At 51.2% G+C, this 16,425-nt stretch overlaps 1 protein-coding gene across 21 annotated transcripts in view; it reads right to left on the bottom strand.

The window, feature by feature from the left end:
* GRAMD2A (GRAM domain containing 2A) overlaps positions 1-16,425 on the bottom strand; it is a 38,831-nt gene that overhangs the window by 7,532 nt on the left and 14,874 nt on the right. For 5 of the 21 annotated variants that reach the window (XR_011498526.1, XM_044764610.2, XM_070498855.1 and 2 more), the window contains exons 2-6: positions 2,804-2,896; positions 1,917-1,974; positions 1,482-1,557; positions 768-871; positions 49-147 (exon numbers count right to left, since the gene is read on the bottom strand). Coding sequence is in view for 19 of the 21 variants with exons in the window: in XM_044764610.2 (XP_044620545.2) it covers positions 49-147; positions 768-871; positions 1,482-1,557; positions 1,917-1,974; positions 2,804-2,896 (430 nt within the window). In the remaining 2 variants the exon portion in view is untranslated. Of the gene's footprint in view, positions 1-48; positions 148-767; positions 872-1,481; positions 1,579-1,916; positions 1,975-2,803; positions 2,897-3,005; positions 3,140-11,408; positions 11,556-16,425 lie in introns of those variants that run through there. The other 16 variants (XM_044764611.2, XM_070498860.1, XM_014849688.3 and 13 more) reach the window with 11 other exon arrangements.

Raw genomic sequence — 16,425 nt, 5'->3', positions numbered from 1 at the left:
TGGGATGGGGAGACTGACAAGGGAGCGCTGGCCCAGAGACTCACTGACCTTCTGGCTGGTGTTGGTGGTGATGGCCAGACCATTAGGAAGGAGCCGCGCCATCTTGTGTTTTTTGATCATTTGCACAGACACCACAGGAATGACCACCTGAGTGGGGAGAGGCATGCTTCTCTCAGGACTCACTCCCAAGGACATGGTCCCTTTGCTTCCTGCATAGGGCCCCAGCCACAGCTGGCAGTGAGCCAAGCATGAACACCATGGAGAAGCCTGGCCCCATGTGGGAGAGTATCTGAACATTCCACCTTCTTATGTAGGCTTCCCTTCCAGTTATCCCCAGCACCCAACCCCAGCCTTGGCAGCACACACCACTCCAGGCTCTCACCCTGTTATCCAGGAGGCCAAGGGTGGTTGCTCTGGTGAATCCCATATTCCAGTAAAGGAGTTCCCTGACGTAACTCCTGGCCACACTTATGGTCCCCCCTAAATGACATGCCACTCTGATTCTAAAGGCATTTCAGAGACACCCATAGGCAGGATAATCTGGCTGTGAACTGTTCAGGCGAGAAGCAGAGTCTAGATTAGGGTCCCGGTTTTGGAAGAGGGAGGGTTACTCCCCTGGACACCAGTTGGGACACCTCACAGCTGCTCATCCAACCAGTGAGAGGCTTCACCAGCTTGCAGAAGGACAGGCATGACCTGAGGTGTGCCTGCAGGGCAGGGGGCTAGGGCTTCACTGGGCTGTGGCAGCCCTTACCACTCATTACTACCTTGATATCCTTGCCAAAAAGGCTGGCATGGAAGCAGAGCCAGTTGGGGGAGATGTAGAGCCGGCCCTGGAGAAGGAGGTCCCTCTGGAGGGCACAGGAGCACACTAGGAAGTCGCAGGAAAGAAGACCACCATGAGCAAGGTCAGCAGGAAGCCTCAGGGTCCTCACACTCAGGAATCCAGAGTCCAGGCTCAAGGACGGTCTTCCTCAGAATCCCCCTTCCCAATCCCAGGCTCCAAACAACTCATTCCCCCAGCATCCCAAGAGTCCCTTCCTCAGAATGTTGACTGCCCCCACCTACCCTACCAAACTGCTAATATTTCCTCTTCCTCCGACCATGCCCCAAGGGGTCACCTAAGCCTGGATTCTCACTCCCTTAGGCAGAACCCCTTGCTCTGCCCTGCCCTTGAGAGAGGGCCTTGATTGTGCAAATGCTCCCACATGCTCAGTGAGAGACCTGAGAACAGTCACTGATAAGAGCAGAACAGAAATTAGATTTGGAAGCCCTGACATTTTGTCAAGAGACCCTTCACAAATTCAACTTCATATCCCAAACCAGCCCAGCCTTCTCATACTTTTGAAGAAACAAGACAAACCACATCCAAAGGGCAGCCAGTTCCCATATCTAAATCGTGCTTTGGAGGTTCCAGAGGAGAGGAACTGGGCCTCGGGCGCTAGAGGCGCCTGTCCAGCCACACCAGGGAGACAGCTCACCTTTGAGAACCACCTCCTCCAAGGGGATGTCCTTAAACAGCTTGTGGTATTGCTGGTTGTATTTACTCAGTGATGTCTGCAAACACATGGGCTGGGTCTGAGAAGTCCTTGGAGATCAGACCACCAAGGGGCTCTGCTCCAGCCACCAGGAAATAATGCCACAGACGGCCCCCCCAGGGACTTAGCATGAAGCAGCCAGTAAGCAGTCAATGGGCGTGGAGGGCTGAGTTCCAAGCACACCTTGTCTCCTGGTGACGCTGGGTCCTGATAGGCAGCCTATGACTGGAGGGGAACACACCACTCCCACCCAGGAGGGGACACTCACTCAGGTTTCCTGGTGACAGGCCTTGGCTAAGGAGCCAATAGTCACTGAGTTCAGGCAGCCCAGGACCCCTCCCTTGGTGGGCAGTGAGAAGTCAGCCTCCACACACTTACCCCTTCTCGGCTGCACTTCTTTATCTCTTCACCCTTCGAGCCTTTGGGCCAGTGCAGACTGCAAAGGAGACATTCCATTCCAGGAACAAGGAACCCTCAAGGCCTACCCATGTATCCTCAGTGCCAGTTCTGCCCTGGCTTCAAGCCAGAAGCTTAGGGCAGAGGTTGGAGCCTGGGGCCCTTCTCCAGGGGCCACAGCAAAGTGATAAGCACAGTAAGCACATAGCTCAACTCTGGGGAAGGGCATTCCTGGATGCAAGGAGGGGTCGCTGAGAGCCCTCCCTGAACACGTGTGATCAGCAGCTGCCCAACCTGAGCCTCAATCTCCAAGAAATGCTTAGGAGCCACCCACCCTGGATGTCAAAAACTCTCCCATTTCTCTGGCCAGGGGACGAGCAGAAGAACAGACCCAAGAATAAATGAGCAGAAAGCACAGGGATGGGGACTTGTTTGAGGAGTGGGTGAGATGGAGGTGTCAGACTCACAGCTCCGGGGCCTGGTCATGGGCCATGATCCCGGCAGGACTGCCCTCCTTGCAGCCTCCTCCCTGCCGAGCTCTGCAGTGAGGAGCTTGGCAGATTCCCCTGACCTGATGGATGTTACCAAGGTTGGGGGAGAAGGGGTGGTGCTGAAACACAAACATTTGCCCTGGCCAGGTTGGCCTGAGGACAGGTGGGCAGGGAGGAGGCTGGTAACCCGAGAAGCTTGGACTCTGCTAGGTCCCAGTGCACTGGGACGGGCCTGGGAGTGGGAGGAAGAGGACCTGGGCAGCCTGTGCCAGACCTAACACCCTAGCTCAGCCTCAAGGTCCCCTTTCTAACAGGTCACCTCCTGAGGCCTTCCTACCTACAATCTGTATGTACAGGTGACTGGGAGGGTGGCCTCACCTGGAGTCCAGGGGTGCCTGAACTCTGTCTAGTTGCTCTGTGCAGGACTCGGGACTCTTCAGAGAAGCCGTCTTTCCATGCATCTGTTTGCTGCTAAAGAGAAACAGGCCCACATTAGGAAGAGAGGTTTCCTGAGGACACCTTTCCCTATCATCTCCACCATGCCCCAGGGCAGCTGCCTCTGCCCCCACCCAGGACTGGCCTTGCTATGCAGGGTAAGGCTGAAGATGTCACAGTCCAGAGGCAGCAGCTCAGGCAGGGGTCCTGGGGCAGCTGATGGAGGCAGTAGTCTTACACACCGTCTTTTCTGGAAGCCTGATGCTCAGTTTACACCTGAGCAGGAAGGAAAATCAATCTACCTCATCCCCAGCGCCAGGCAGCTGTTAGGCCAGGCGGAGTTAGGCCTCCAGCCCCACACTTGAGAAGGTACATGGGAGGGAGGACTCTGAGACTTGCTCACAGCTGAAAGCAAAAGAAGTTTCTGAGGTGCCCGGGCAGTATTACCATAAACTGTCAGGTTCTGGGAAAGGTCACTGAACACAGGAGTCCTCATCAAAGCTGAGAGCTGATGCAGTTGATGCTGTGGGAGTGGACTCCAGTCAGCCCACAGGTGATTGTGGGCCGGGAGGGGAGGGGCTGCTCCACATCAGGAAGTGGCTTCGATCACCTTTGGACAGTCAGGGCAGCTTGGCCCTGAGAGCCAAACCATCTCAAAAATGTCCCAAAGAAGGGCTGGCCTCATGGCATAGTGATTAAGTGCATGCACTCTGTTTTGGTGGTCCAGGGTTTGCAGGTTTGGATCCCAGGCATGGACCTATACAGCACTCACCAAGCCATGCTGTGGTGGCATCTCATGTACAAAAAATAGAGGAAGATTGGCACAGATGTTAGCTCAGGGCCAATCTTCCTCAAACAGAAAGAGGGAGATGGCAATGGATGTTAGCTCAGGGTCAATCTTCCTCAACAACAACAAAAAATGTATATATATATATATTTTTTTTAATGTCCCAGAGAGAGGGCCCTGAGGCACCCTCTCCCTGGGCAAGTGGGGATCCCAAATGGGCTTGAATTCATGCCTCCACTAGACAGCTCCAAAGCATGGGGTTCCCATTTCCTGCCCCTCCAGGGCAGGCAGACTAGGAATCAATAAAGCCTGAGCAGTCAAACTAGCCCCCCAGTGAGTGGGCCCAGCGGCTGTCACAGGATGAGAGGTTGGCCAAGGAGCAGAGCCAAGACAAGGCAGTGCAGTGGTCCCAAATAGGTAACAATGTCCTGTGCAGTGGTTTCTCAGCAGATAAGGAGCTGGAACCAGGAGCCTGCAAATCCCAGCACTTGGTCCCTCTCAGCTGTGTGACGGGGGCAAGTCGAAGTTCTCTTTTTCAAGAACAGAGTTTCTGACTCAGCCAAGATCTGCCAGAGTCCTCAGAAATTGTTTAGTCTGACCCCCTCCCACTGTACCACTGTACAGATTAGGAAACTGAGACCTACCAAGAGACAGGCTATACCCAGTGTCACCCAGAGCCAGGTACCCTCACCCATTAAATCAGCCCAGCTATAGTCACGTGGCCTGGTGACCTCTGCCCTCAACCTAATGGAGGGTTTTGGTATACACATCAATATATATTTCCTGAATCTTGCAAAGTGACAAGTTATGCCAGTGATTTGATCCTTTGACTCCCAAAATTAATTTCTGGGTTTATTTGGTTCCATTGTTTCACATTTCACACAGATTTTTTTTTCATTCCCTCTTCATTTTTTTTGTGCTCATTATAGAAAATATGAGAAACATATAAAATATGACGATCAAAATCACCCATAAGGAAAAAAACCCACAAAAATCACCCAAAGAAAATATTTATGCATAAATATATACTTTATGTGAGTAGGATTATATATCACACAGTTTCTACGCCCTACTTTTGTTGTTTAACATGATTTCATGAGAAATTCCCCATGTCACTGTCCATTCCCACGATAGAATCTCAGAAGTGAAATCAGTGGATTGAGAATGAACCTTTCTCAGACTCTTTAGACTCACTTCCAGAATGCTTTCCAAATGCTATACCAGTTAACACGTCCATCAGCATGATATGAGGGTGCCCGTTCGCTACATCCAAGCCCTAGACTGGTATTGTCTTTTTCTCACCTTTGAAAATTTGATAGGTGAAAATAAATTGGTTTCATTTCTATTTCTGCTTACTGGTAGGTTGAGCAATTTTTTCCAAATATATATTAACCATTGGAATTTCATCTGTGAATTGTCTGTAAGGATCCTCATGTTTTTCTTCTTGATTTGTATAAATTCTTTATTGAGAATATTTAATCCTTGCTTTATCATTTTTTGCAAATATTTTCCCCAGTTTGTCATTTGTCTTTTAGTTTTGTCTGGTATTGTTGCTGTACTTGTGTTTATTTTTATCTTCCTTCTCTCTGCTCCTTACTTAATGTAAGTGCTTTGATAAGAGAGGCCCTTAAGGTGGAGGAGGTCCAAGTCAAACCTCAGAGCCCTGCAGCCCCTGAGCCCACTGGGCCACCAGGAACGAGAAGGGCGTGGGCTCTGCTGAGGGACACACTCCAGTCTGGAGGACCAGAAATAAAACAGGACCCCAAGGAGAAGGAGCTTGTCCTGTGGTTTCAGAGGCAGGGAGCCTGTCACTCAGGCACTGGAGAGTATGATTCATGTTGTCAGGGCTGCAGGAGCTCAGAGGACACACAGATCCCATGGAGTAAAAGAGTCACAGAAGGGCTCCTGGAGAAAAGGAAGCTGAGCCTTACTGACTGCACAGGACTCTGATCTTGCATGGCTCCCATAATCATGCCTCTGCATGCATTCCAAACCAAACTCATCTTTGGGTCCAAATGTGACTTTCTCGGGGAGGGGAGCCTTCCCTCGGCCCTCCCCCAGCCTACTGAGGGGACCCTGCTGCAGGCACTCATGGCACCCTGATGGCACTGTCACGCTGTGTGGTGTGCTCTAACTGTCCATCTCCAGGGGCTCCAGGACATCAGGGACTGCCTCCTCCATCCCTGAACCCCCTGAGCCCGGTGCAATGCCATCATGCAGCAGGCACTCGGCATGTCTGAGGAAGGACTGTGTGAAGACAGTGTAAGTGAGATAAAGAACAGAGGCTGCAGGAGAGACAGACCATGAGAATAACAAAAGGCTGTGGCCACTGCCCACAGCATATCTGTGAAGAAAACAATAAACAATAAACGGGAGTCAGTTGGGAACACAGGACTTTCAAATATTTTTAAACTAAAAGAAATCCCTTTACTTGTGATCAACAGGATGGTTATAAGCCATTCTTTCATGTCCATCCATTGGAGCCAGTCCCTCCTGGCTGTCCTGATAATGCTGTTGGTACAGAGACCCTCCCTGTGGCCAAAATGCACTGCTTTCAAAATTATCTTCAATTCAGACTTTCTGCTATAATTAGTCTTCCCCCCCATAGTGTTTGCATTTGTTTAGATGAGTGAAAATAAAGAAATGGGAGCAATGCCAGATAAAAAGGTCTAGGGTGAAGTGGTCATCAAGCATTCACCAAAGGAACCTGTCAGGCGGGGTGGTGGTAGGGGTACCCGAGGACCAGCTGGACCCCATCCAGAGAGCCAGGAAGGAGGCTTCATGAGCAGGGAACTGGAAAGTGAGGAACCAGGACGGCTCAGCCTGGGCCCCCCGACCCTGCTGGCAGCCTCTGTCCATTCCCACATAGAGTTCCTCGAGCTAGCTGCTCTTCCTCTGTGAGTTGTGAACTACACACCCTGCCCGTCCATTCCTATCCCACATCCACGTACAGACTGTGGAGTTAACATCAAGAGGTCCTCAAATCCATATCTATTTTTTCTTTTTCTTTTTTTTCTTTTTAAAGATTGGCACCTGAGCTAACATCTGTTGCCAATCTTTTTTTTCCTTCTTCTCCCCACAGCCCCCAGTAACTAGTTGTACATTCTAGTTGTAGGTCCTTCTGGTTCTGCTTTGTGGGATGCCACCTCAGCATGGCCTGATGAGCCATGCTAGGTCCGTACCCAGGATCTGAACTGGTGAAACCCAGGTCCGCCAAAGCACACAACACCAACTTAACCACTCAGCCATGGGGCCAGCCCCCCAATATCTGTTTTTTTCAATAAAAGCCACAAAAAATATTATTATTGTCATGAGAGGGATGGGGTAGGGGACACCCAGTATCTTTGACATTAAAGGGGGTAGAGGTTGGAAAACTCAGATGAGGTGCTTTCACCTTGCTGAGCCTGGTCTGAAGCAGGAATGGCTAGCCAGAGGACACAGCAGGTGCCTGCTCTGTCCTCAAGCCTCACTGGCCGGTGAGGGAACTCAGGCCACCTGCCATTCCTTCATTCCTTCCACAAATACTTACTCAGCTTATCACACTATGAGCCCGGTATGGGGCCTGCCCAGCCTGGGGGGCTGCTGAAAGGGCAGGGATAGGCAGCTAGCACCAGGAGATGTCAGGATAAGAGCCGGGCCCATCAAGAAAGGAGAGGCAGAGAGGAGAGGGAGAAAGAGGCAGTAAGCAGGGAAGCCAGAGATGCAAGAGTCAAGCTGCCTCCTGTAGACCTCATGGACTAGGCCCCGCAGGACACCTGACGTACACGCTGCTCTGGATGCCTCCCCCAGGCTCAAAATACTCCCACAGGCAGACACTCCCAAATCTACATCTCTAACCTTGACACCTCGTCCTTGCCCCATAGACGAATCCATCAAAGTGAGCTCAGCATCATTGCCCAAACCTGCTTCCTTCTGGGCAGCCAACATCCCTGAAAGGCGCCATCCTCCAGTTACCTAAATCCTTGACTCATGCTACTCCCCACCGCCACAACCAATCAGTCCCCAAGGCCCTGAGAACCTCACCAATTACTGTTTACTTTCTCCATTCCTGCTGCACGTGCCAGCGCAGACCACCATTGTCTTTTTCCTGCATGCTACCAACAGCCTAACTAACCCTGCCCCAGCCTTGCCCTTACACACCTGGCCCACTCCCGCATCCACACCACCAACAGAGCCATCTGGGGCCCAGATCTGATCCTGCTCCACTCCTGCTGACTCTCCTTCTTTAGTTCCCTCTGACATCCTCAGCTGGGCTTCCTGCTTCCCGTTCCAGCCTCACCCATGCTGCTCAGCCGAGCCCCTCTCTTCCTCACCCCTCTGCTTCCTCACCCTTCATCCCTGCATGTCTGCTCCACCTGGAATTCCTTCCCATGCTTTATGTACCAGGGGGAATTCTGGTTGTCTTTCAAGCTCCAGTTCAAAGGTCACTTCCTCTGTGAAGCCTTGCCCGGTTTCTCCCCTACAGAGCTGGTCAGTCCCTCCTCTGTGGTCCCTTGTCCCTTCTTTCACGCTGCTGCCCCAGCACTTACCACACAAGACTACGTCTGTCTGTTTACACATCTGCCTCCCCCAGTTGACTCTGAGCTCCACCAGGCACGTGTCTTACACATCTCTGTATCCCCAGCATACAGCAGACACCCAGTGTTTGCTAAATGAATGAGTGAGGGAGACAGAGAGAGAGAGATGATGGCACTCCCAGAGGGAGGAGGGAAGAACAGAAGCAAGGCAGTGGAAATAAAGGGGCACAGAGAACACCTGATGCCCAGCAGGAAGGGGAGGGCCTGGGAACAGGAGCTGATGGGAGTCATCCACAGATGGCCCTGCCCTCCAGGAGCCCTAGCTGGAAGGGGGCTGGTAGGCAGACAACCCTGGCCTAGCACCACAAGGTACTCAATTCGTGTGGTTGACTGACCAAAGGGGTGGCTCAGGTGGGAGGGAGAGACATATAGAAGAGGATACAGTGGCCCAGACTGGATGGTTGGGGTATTTGGAGGAAAGCACAGGCTGGGCCCCTGCTGCCTCCACTGAAGTGTTCATTCGGCCACACTCCCCCTGAGCTGCCACATGCCCAAGCAACACTCCTCCAGCTTACCCAGCCCCTTTCCCCACACCAGACCCTTCTTAACCCCAGGGCCAACCTCCCTCCAGGGCTCCTCCAAGCCTCTGGCAGTAGGAGTGCCGTGGCTGATGATGCAACAGAAAGCTTGGCCAAGCCTAGCAGCCTGAGCCAACTGGGCCTTCATGGTCACAGGTGGGTCCCCATGGATGTCTCCTCCCCCAGGGAGGCACCCACTCTCTCCCAAGTTGACTCCTCATGGACATCTGAGATACTAGAGCATTCTGTGGGTCCTGCCAGCTCTTTTCAAGGCCAGGACCAGGGAAGCTCCACCCTCTCCTACAGTCAGCCAGGACACTGGGCCGCAGCACAGTGAGCTGTGTCTTAGCACCAGGCCCGAGAGTACAAACCCAGAAACCATGGGAGTAGCCATCTAGAGTCAAAGCTGAATGGACATCTGTCCTGGAAGGAACATCAGCCACTGGGGCTCAGCGGCCTGGACTTGGTGCTGCTCCAAATTCCCCCAGCTTCCCCCTGCCTCACCTCACCCCACCTCTCACTCAGCACACAGCTCACCATCTACTTCAGAGAAGAGACCCACTTGTTAACACTAATGTGTAGCCTGCTGGGTACACATTAGAAACACCTGCAGAGCTTTTTAAATAACCAAATGATGCCCAAGTCCCGTCTCAGACCAATTAAATCAGAATCTCTGGGGGTAACTACATATTTTAAATGTTATTGAAGTATAATTTACACATAGAAAAGTGCATGTAAAATAAATGTACAATTCAATGCATTTCACAAACAGAACATCCCTGGAAACCACCCCTCAGAAGCTCCTCCTGCTCGTCCCAGTCTCACTGCCCCCTCCCACCCCACCCTCAAGGACAACCATCACCCTGATTTCCAAAAGCACAGACTGCCGTTGCCTCACTGGGGACTTTCTATGAATGGCATCACACCGTACATGCTCTTTTATGTGTTTTACTCAGCAATGCATTTGTGAGATTCATCCAGTGTTGCACGTAGTGTAAACTGTGCATTTTCACTAGTATTTGGAATTCCATTATATGAACATAATACACTTGATTCATTCATTTTACTATTGATGGGCATCTAGGCAGTTTCCAGCTTTTGCTTGTTATGAAAGTGCTGCTATGAACATTCCAGTGCCTGTCTTGTGGACACAAGTATTCATTTCTATGGGTAAACACTTAGGATTGGAATTGTTGGGCCATAAGGTAGGTGTATGTTCAGCTTCAGGCTTTTAAAGGCTCTCAGGTGACTTGAAACCCACAGCCAGCATTAAGAATTCACTGGGTGAACCCTGCCCGCTCCCATCCTCTCTTTGTGGCTCAGAGATAGAAGCATACCTCTTGGTCTCCAAGGCCAATCCTCCCTCCTGGGCTCTGAGTCTAGGGCCCTGACCCTCCTGTGCCTTCACCCGGCCCCTGTGGATTTCCAGGAACATCCTTGGCAAGACGAGGAATCACATTGTTAATAGAGATTTCCTTCATCTGTTAGGGACACAGAGCACATTCACTAGGTCGTTCCAAGGAAGTAAGAAGGCCAGCTTTTCCATGTGGCAGAGGCTGGCTCTGAACCACACCATGTCCTTCCCAAGAGCCTCCCTAGTTTCTCTTGGGAACACAGTCCCAACACACAGCCCAGAAGCTGACCGACAAGACCTCTCTCAAAGGGAAACTGGAATAATGTGGATAGTCAGGCTCATCATCAATATGCTGAAACTTGAAGATAAAAGGTTATCTTCTTTTGCAAAAAATAATTCTAGTGTTTCTTACACAGAAGCTGCACCTCACTTTTTATTTTCTAAGCTAATATTCCATAGCTAGGACAACTGCTTTGCCCTTTCTATTGGCTAGAAAGGGGATAAAAATCTCATGATTGAATTCCAAACTGAGTGTAAGGGAGTGGGGCTCCTTGAGTTGGGGGGGGGGTGTCACATGCTGGGCTCCAATCCAGCTGTCTCACTCAGCCACCCTGGAAAAGGACTCAGGGAGGGGCAGGCGCTCAGTATAGTCACAAACCCTACTTCCCAGGAGCTGCTCTGAAAACACCTGGGCCAGGAATGTGCTTAGTGTCCCTTTACCACCTGCGGCACCTTTGAAATGAAGAGGGATCTGAAGGGCCAGAGGCCCTGCTGCCCAAGACGTCACAGTTTGTACCAAATGATCTTGGCCACAACTGACAGAGCCACAGGTATGCTCCAGACCCAAGCAAAGCCATCCGTGAGCCACCAGCAGCGTCTTCGGAGTGAAAAGATGAGCTGGCCCATCAGATTCCCTTTCTAATGAATCCTAACTAGGAAATACGAGACATGGAGGTGTGCAGCCCAATGCAGTGAACAGGAAGGACACAGCTGCAGGTATGCTGGAGCAGAATCTGTGTGTGCACCAGGTACTGGGGCTAGAGCGAAGGCAGAGGGCACAGGGTGCAGAGAGAAGCAGGAGCCATGGGTCAAGCTGGTCTGGGACAGCAGAGAGAGTTTGCTCCCTTTGGCTGCCCATTAACTTCCCATTCTGCTCCCAGTGCCCCAGCACCTGCAGCAAGACAAGAACCGCGTCCCCCACCCCGCCCCAACCCCAAGCCCGACCCATACCTGGTTTGCCCAAACACTGCAAACCAGGGAACACATGTGATGTCATCTAGGCCATTAGTGTGGGGCAGGTGACACTACTTACATTTCATGGGTGGAGAAGGGAGGCTCAGCTGGGTTCAGTGACTTGCCCACACAGTCATTGGCAGGGCCAGGAATCCATGGAGGTCTGCCTGACACACAAGCCTGGGTCATATCATACCCTCAATGAGCCTTCAGGACCAGGAAAGGAAGAGGACTCTGTTCAAACCAAGTCAAGCCCTATTAGCTGAGGGAGCCCCTGGGGAGGAGGAAGTTAAACAAATCTGGCTCATGATCTCCTCTGATCCTTCCTCAGTTCAGCTCAAGTTCTGCAAGGGAGATGGCATCATCCCCATTATACAGATGAGGAAACTGAGGCCCAGGGATGTAAATCACCTTGCTCCTGACCACTGAACTGCAAAGTAGCGGAGCTCGAATTCAAACTCCAGTCTGGCTGAAAATGTGCACTCTTTCTATTGTGGCACACTGCCTGGAGGGCTTGAGGGCCCTGGAATTCTGCCCTCTCATGTAGCTTTCCCTGGTGGCAGGGCCAGGCCCCAGCTCTCTCCAAAGGCCCTAGTAGATGAGAACTGGGGAAGGGAAAGAGAGGTCTCTCAGGCTGAGATGACCATGCAAGGACACTTCTGGGTTCCCTAGCTCAGACCCCCACCCCACAAGCCTTTATCTCCTCTACTCAAAGAACCAAACAAACTGGGAGAGCTAGTTGCTCAGGAGGAGATGTGGGCTGGCCCAGCCCTCTGGGGGTGGCTGGATCCGGCCTGAACAAGGACCCCTTTGAGCTTTGGTGTTAACAAGAACTCCCACCTACAGGGATCTCAGAAACCCCTGGGTCCTCCCATCCAGTGGGAGCAGGAAGGGCCAAGAGCAAGGCTGGCCCCATCTCCCACTCTCAGCAGTCAAGACACTCCCCACTGCCCAGGTGGCTCAGTGGAGCCCAGAACTAGTCAGCCAAGCACTTAGCTGCTTGGTTGACTGGACCAGCCCTCGTTAAAAGTCCCGAGTCCTCGTTTTCCCTGTTTCCTGACCTTCCATCCAGGCCTGGGCTCTCTCAGCACATCAGAAAGCCCCAGCTCCGCATGGGCATGGAAAGGAGCAAATGCTCAGGCTCACTCCTCTCCTGCACTGGGGAGGCGTGCTAACGAGCTGCCTGTCCCAGCTCTGCCGGGATATTGCTTAGCTAACCTGCTCCTGCCCAAGATGGCGCCCCCCTTGTTCTCATCCCCCAGTCCCTGTCCTCCCTGAAGCCTGGCCAACCTGCGCCTCCAGGGTAAGCAGACCCCTCCCTCCCTGTGTCCACACACAGTCTGCTCAGATATCTTCTGTTGCTGCACTGCCTGTTTATGTGGCTGTCTCCCCACTAGACTGACTTATTCCTCTCTTACTCCAGTGCCTTGAACAGGTTTAAGCATACAGCAAGTGCTCAATAACTATATATATATATATATATATATATTTTTTTTTTTTTTTTTTGAGGAAGATTAGCCCTGAGCTAACTGCTGCCAATCCTCCTCTTTTTGCTAAGGAAGACTAGTCCTGAGCTAATATCCATGCCCATCTTCCTCTGCTTTATATGTGAGACGCCTACCACAGCATGGCTTGCCAAGCGATGCCATGTCCGCACCCAGGATCCAAACTGGCAAACCCCGGGCCACCGAAGCAGAATGTGCGCGCTTAATGGCTGTACCACTGGCCGGCCCCTCAATAACTATACGTTGAATAAACAAATGCTCCCAGCTGAAAAGCTCCTCTGTGCAGGTTGCTCAGCAGCACTGGGGCCTTGGGACACAGACACAAGACCTGGAGTGGGAGCAACTCATTCAAGTTTGCTTCTGGCCCCCCTGACCCTCTGAGTAGCCCCCAGTCACCTCTCACTGAGTTTGCTCCTCTATGAAATGGGGGAAATCCCCTCCTTGCCCTGAAGACCTGTGAGGCTCTGAGAGGTCACAGCCCAGCCCTGGGGAGGGGGCCGGCCCTCACAGCCTTGCCCACTGAGCCTCACTCCCCCTGCCAGCACCATTGAGAGCTGAGTTGGGCCCACATCCCATCATGTCCTTTGCAGGATGACTAGAGGTGTAGTTCCCGAAGGGAAGAAGGGATGGCGGTTCTACCGGGCCCCAAACTGCACCCACAAAACTTCATACATGTCCTGCATGACTGAATCTTTCCCGGGACTACAGCCAGAGAGGGCTGCAAGCAGGGCCCTCTTACACCTGGGCCACACCCAGTGGCTACCTCCCACCCCTCTTGGGCACAGAGGTACTCCCACAGCTCAGGCCCAGCCACGCTCAGGATCCCACCCTCTCTTTTCCTCCCTCCATGAGGAGTTTGAGGCCTGCAATTGCTGCCCCCTCCCTGGCCAGAGCTCAAAGGTCTGCAGAGTGAGAACAGTCACTAGAGAGACAGACGGGACAAACAGCTGAAACCCGGAAGTTTTGCTCCGGGGCATATCCAGGATTTCCTATGAGGCCCAGACCACACCATAGAGCAGCGGCTGGTTCTTCAGAGTGGCCTGCCTGATGCTAGCCTCATCCCGTAGTGCCCACTGCTATAGCAGCATCTGTTTGAGCTGGCAGCCCTGGACCTGGTCACAGACCACTTTTTCTTGGCAGGCCACTTGGGGCCTGGCTGTTTCCAGACAAGAAGCTGGTCATTCAGGTCTAAAAACAGACTTGCATTCATTAAGAAACAGAGCACCCCTGTGCTCTTGGTGGCCACCCTCTGCCAGGCCTGCAGATGGGAGGGCCCACAGACAGCTTCAGCCGCTCAGACGCCGCCACTCCAGGCTGCCAGTGGGTGTGGCTACACTTGGGACAAGTCAGCTCTGTCCATCTGTGGATACTATCCAACACACTTCACTCCAGCCACCCTGCGACACCCACCTCAGAATCACTCTGGCTTTGTGGACCCACAAGGCTCTTCTCAGGGCACAGGCAGGTTTCAGAGGCTCAGGGTCCTTAAAGAGCCTGGGCATGGGGGCAGGAAGACAGGAAGGCAGGCTTGGAAGTACCTCTCACTGCAGAGGGGCTTCCGGGAAGCCACTCTCTCTTTGTGGACCTCAGCTACTCCTCTGCAAAGGGGCAAGACAGTCTCAGCCCTGAGGGAAAACAAATGTTGTCTGAGGGAAAAACAAAGCAGAGCCAGGATCTGGGTGAACAGCAGTTGGCCACTGGCCCTCTGTGGTCAGAGGGACCCTATCCCAGCAGAGGCTGGCAGGAGCACAGTCCTCAAAGGGCTGCCGGCCTCTCTGCCTCCTTCCTACAAACACCAACTGAATGCCTGTTATTCGCTCCACTGCGTTTAATGCTGTGTATACCAAGAGGGATGAGGCAAGCTACTATCCCCAAAATGCCTGTTGGGAGAGGCAGACATGAAACAAATATTTATAAAAATTAACACATCATTATAACTGTGTAATATATGCTATGAAGTAAAAGCACAGCGTCCTAGAAGGACCTCTATCAGGGAGAGCGGGGAAGACTTCCTTGAAGAAGCAGCAGCATTTGAGCTGATAGCCAATGGATGCTAATCATATCGGGGCAGGGGCGGGGGGTGGCAGTTGGAGGCAGTTAGAGAGGGGTCATTGTAGAGGGGTTATCATGTGCAAAGGCTCTGAGGCCAGAAGTATGTGGTGTATATGAGGGACATAAACAGAGCCTTTATGTCTGGATGGTAGAGGTGAGTAGTGAAGTGGTGAGCAATGAGGCTGGAAAGGGTGGCAGGGCTAGATCATGGAGGGCCCTGTGAACCCCAGTAAGGGTTTTTGGTCTTTATCTTAAAAGCAATGCGGAGCCAATGAAGGGATTTAAACAGGGAAATGCACTATCAACTTTGCGTGTTAAAGAAATCACTCTGATACATAGATTTGCTTCAAAGGAATCCAGTGGAGGGGGACTGGGGGAATAGAGGGTGAGTCCTGATGAAATAGGGACAGTCTTATGTTGAGGCTTATTGTAGCCGGGTGATGGATACATGGGGGTCCGCCCTACAACTCTCTCCTCTTTTGTATATGTAAATATCTCCTCATTTTCCACGGAGACAGATCAGTTAGAAGACTGTGTTCCAACAGAGAGATGACATCTCAGACTTGGTGGCACTGGTGATGAAGGGCCAGGGGTCGATTTAGGGTATATATTTCTAAAGAGAGCCTCACCTGGTGATCAACTGGACATGGGGCATAAAGGAGAAAGTGTCAAATATGACTCAGATTTCTGGCTTAAGCAAGTAAGATACTGCTGTTTTGCGAGGCAAAATAGAGAAAAATGTATTAGAAAAAGAGCATATTTGGAGGAAACATTTATGAATTCAGTCTTGAACATGTGTGAGAAACATTTAAGTAGAGCTGTCAAGCTATATATGAGTAAGGAGCTCAGAAGAAAGGTCCAGGCAAGAGGGATAAATTTCTGAGTTACTGGTCCATGAATGGGTAGAGGAGCTAGGAAGATCCTCCAGGGAAAGTGGGTCCGTAAAGAAGAGAAGCTATCACCAAGAGTGCCAAGACCAATTCAACAGGGGAAAGAATAGTTTTTTCAACAAATGGCACTGGGACAGCTGATATCCACATCATAAGAATTAATTTGGACCCCTATCTCACACCATATACAAAAATTAACTAAACAATGTCAGAGCTAAAACTATAAAACTCTTAGAAGAAAACATAGATGTATATTTTTGTGACCTTGGATTAGGCAATGGTCTCATAAGATGAGACCAAAAGCACAAGAAACAGAAAAAAATAAACTGAACTTCATCAAAATTAGAAACTTTTGTGCCGCCAATGATAACATCAAGAAAGTGAAAAGACAACCCACAGAATGGGAGAAAATATTTGCAAATCATATATCTGATAAGGAACTAGTATTCAGAATATATGAAGAACTCTCACAACTTTGAAAATATTATACTAAGTGAAATAAGCCAGTCACAATAAGACAAATACTATATTTTTCCACTTATATGACACATCTAGAGCAGTCAAATTCAAAGAAACAAAAGTAGGGTGGTGACTGCCAGGAGCTGGAGGGAGGGGGAAATGGAGAGTCATTTAATGGGTACATGGTTTC

This window comes from Equus asinus, chromosome 2 (genome assembly GCF_041296235.1).
Source record: "Equus asinus isolate D_3611 breed Donkey chromosome 2, EquAss-T2T_v2, whole genome shotgun sequence".
Taxonomy (NCBI): domain Eukaryota; kingdom Metazoa; phylum Chordata; class Mammalia; order Perissodactyla; family Equidae; genus Equus; species Equus asinus.
Note: the sequence above shows the minus strand (reverse complement) of the source record. Positions and strands in the feature narration are given on the sequence as shown.